This window comes from Leptidea sinapis, chromosome 13 (genome assembly GCF_905404315.1).
Source record: "Leptidea sinapis chromosome 13, ilLepSina1.1, whole genome shotgun sequence".
NCBI classification, from domain to species: Eukaryota; Metazoa; Arthropoda; class Insecta; order Lepidoptera; family Pieridae; genus Leptidea; species Leptidea sinapis.
Genome location: NC_066277.1, coordinates 5,945,752 through 5,948,712, shown reverse-complemented (window position 1 = coordinate 5,948,712; position 2,961 = coordinate 5,945,752). Strand labels below are relative to the sequence as shown.

Below are 2,961 nucleotides of genomic sequence, written 5' to 3'. Positions count from 1 at the left end.
AGAAAACTTAAATCATTTGTATAATTATGGATTTCCGCAAAGTAACGCCTAATTCAATAAATTTTCTTCATCCTAGAGATAACATAGAATCATAATAATAATTCAGAACTAGGCATCTCTTCAATTGAATAAAGTTTGCAAAATACAATTGCATTTATCACAAACGATTCAAATTGTCAATTATATCGTACTACATTTAATACGATACTATGCTAACCAGCCTTGTACGAGTATGACATAACACATGGACCAGTTTATGACCTACACATGCTTGGGGCACGAAATACAGAGCTTCGGAACTTTGTATAAAAGCTCCGGACACTCGGGTCTGACATCATTATCAGCTAAACAGCTAATCATTAATCATGGCAGCTAAAGTGAGTAAATATTAAATTACAAAAAAAAAATAGTAGAACTATGTAGAAATATCGATATACATTTAAATAAAATACTTTTTAAAGGACTAAAACGCGTGTTATTGTAACTGTATTTTTGCATTCGATTTTTGCGTAAAATTTATATTTTATTTAACTCGACTTTTTGACCTTTGCAGAAACACATGTATTTTAATCTTTTGAAAAGTATTTTATTTTATGTATAACACTCGCGGTAATCAAAGAAAATACCGATATACATTGTCACTAGTAAAACTAGACGATAATTTTTTTGCGCACTTTTAAATTAATCTCAATTTCTAAAGTAACTGCTTATAAGTTGTTTGTATTCAATATAGAAATCTTCATTATTCATCAGCATTAAAATAATAAATCGTATGATATTAATAATAATTTATATTAATAGTTAAATTGTATTTAGTTATCTTTAGATTTTTTTTTACTTTTCGTATTAGAGCCCTTTTAGAAAGGGACAGTTAACAGTAAGCTATAAAAAATATTAACAAAAGGTCGGGACAACATGTAGGTACGTAGGCTACATATTATCACGCCACATAAGGTATTATAGTAATTTTGCTGCTGTCTGCTGACTCTATAGAGTCCACGTCGCGGCGTTAGCTAGATACAAATATGTATTTAAATAATTATTGTGATATACAATTTTTTTGATATGAGTATATAACTTTTTAAGGTTTTGATATACCAACATAAAATCCAGTTGTTTTTCTACCATATAAGATCCATTCATCTGCTCAGTACATTTCAGAGTATTCGTTATAGTCTAACAGTATAACGATATGCAAAACTAATCCTAAATTAAAGTTAGCACGTTAAACTAAAATTATATTTATATTATTATAAACTTAGTTTAGTTAGTGTGTTATTTTGCATGAGGGAATGTAAGATTCATATTTTGGTCTTCTAATAGATTTGGGCATCTATAAGTTTAACTGTGTTCTCAATAATGTACAATTGGTCGACTAGCATATATAGATCCATTAAACTGGATCACTAGTTAAAAAGAAAATATTTTTAGTAATGTATCACAACTATTGCAGTTCTTCGTTGTGTTCGCCTTGGTCGCGGCCGCATCCGCTCTCCCCGTAGTGCCAGTGGGCAAGTTGGCGTACGCCGAGCCCGAAGCCCCGGCGCACTACGAGTTCCAGTACCAAGTGCAGGACCAGCACAGCGGAGACGTGAAGCAGCAGCACGAGGCCCGCGCCGGCGACGCGGTGCACGGCTCCTACTCGCTGGTCCAGCCCGACGGCGTCCACCGCATCGTGGACTACACCGCTGACGCCGTGCACGGCTTCAACGCCAACGTGCGCTACGAGGGCACTCCCGTCCAGGCCCCACAGCCCGCTAAGCTCGCCTACGCCGCTCCAGTTGCCTACGCACACGCCCCCGTCGCTAAGGTCGCCTACGCCGCCCCAGCTGCTCGCATCTCTTACGCCGCCCCAGCTGCCCAGATCTCCTACGCTGCCCCAGCGGCCCAGATCTCCTACGCCGCCCCAGCTGCCCGCATCGCCTACGCCGCCCCAGTCGCCAAGGTCGGCTACAGCGCTCCACTCACCCACTTCTCCTTCTCATCTCCTGCCGTCTCCTACCACCACTAAACTCTTATTTATTAAACTTAATTTATTGTTAAAAATAAAAAGTAAGCAAACACACTTAGGTTTTATTTCAAAGTATTGTTCAAACAGGCGTCAAAACGATGTATCCGATATCAAAACGTTATAAACGAAGTTAGGAGGAACCGTGCGGGCTCTGCCGGGGAATCAATTAAATTATGTAACATTATGAGGAGAGTGGCTCCTGTTACGTGCCGCGTCTCCCCTCGCCAAAGCTCTGACGATTTGCTCATGACTTTTGACACCTCTACGCTTAGCTACAAACTAGCCATTATAAAAAGATCTCTTGCAATCCCTAGAGTCAGAAAACCGTGGAAGGAACCATAGTCCAATATATCTTGGTACAGTTTTGCTCGAGTTGCAGCTAAAACGCTACATCGCATACATTAATGACTGCAGTGAAATACAAATTGACAGCATTGATAGTGAAAGTGGTTGTTAAAATAAGCGAGGGGTTCGCAGCGATGTGTGAGGTGAATATTTAATTTGTATTCGTCATTTTACAGATGAATAATGACAGGGGTTTACTTGGCTGAAAGGCGTTATTTTTCTTTGACGGTCACTGTCCATAGAACAACTCTTATTATCATCTACGATCTTTTATCATCTCTTATCATTCATACTATGAAGGATTATTGTCTTCTTAATACACCTAATAACATATAATGTATACAGCTAATATTATAAAGAGGTGAAGTTTGTGAGGTTGCAGGGAAGTTGTAATCTCTGGATCTACTGAACCGATTTTGAAAATTTTATTATAGAAAAAGAGCCACAGTCATAAGCTATTATTTATATATTTACGAAAAACGAAAAAGACCTTTTCATGGTAGTCGGATCTGCAAAAACGGAGCAAAAACGGTCGAACGAAAACTTAATGATGAGAGTTATTATGATTGTTTTGTACACATATTATATGCATACTGGTAAATGCG

At 38.1% G+C, this 2,961-nt stretch overlaps 1 protein-coding gene across 1 annotated transcript; it reads left to right on the top strand.

The window, feature by feature from the left end:
* The first annotated feature begins 339 nt into the window (after positions 1–339).
* Positions 340–2,063, top strand: LOC126967599 (cuticle protein-like). Its single transcript, XM_050812132.1, has 2 exons — positions 340–377; positions 1,454–2,063. The coding sequence occupies exons 1-2, from the start codon at positions 366–368 to the stop codon at positions 2,009–2,011; spliced, it is 570 nt and encodes a 189-aa protein (XP_050668089.1). The 5' UTR covers positions 340–365; the 3' UTR covers positions 2,012–2,063.
* Positions 2,064–2,961: the final 898 nt, after the last annotated feature.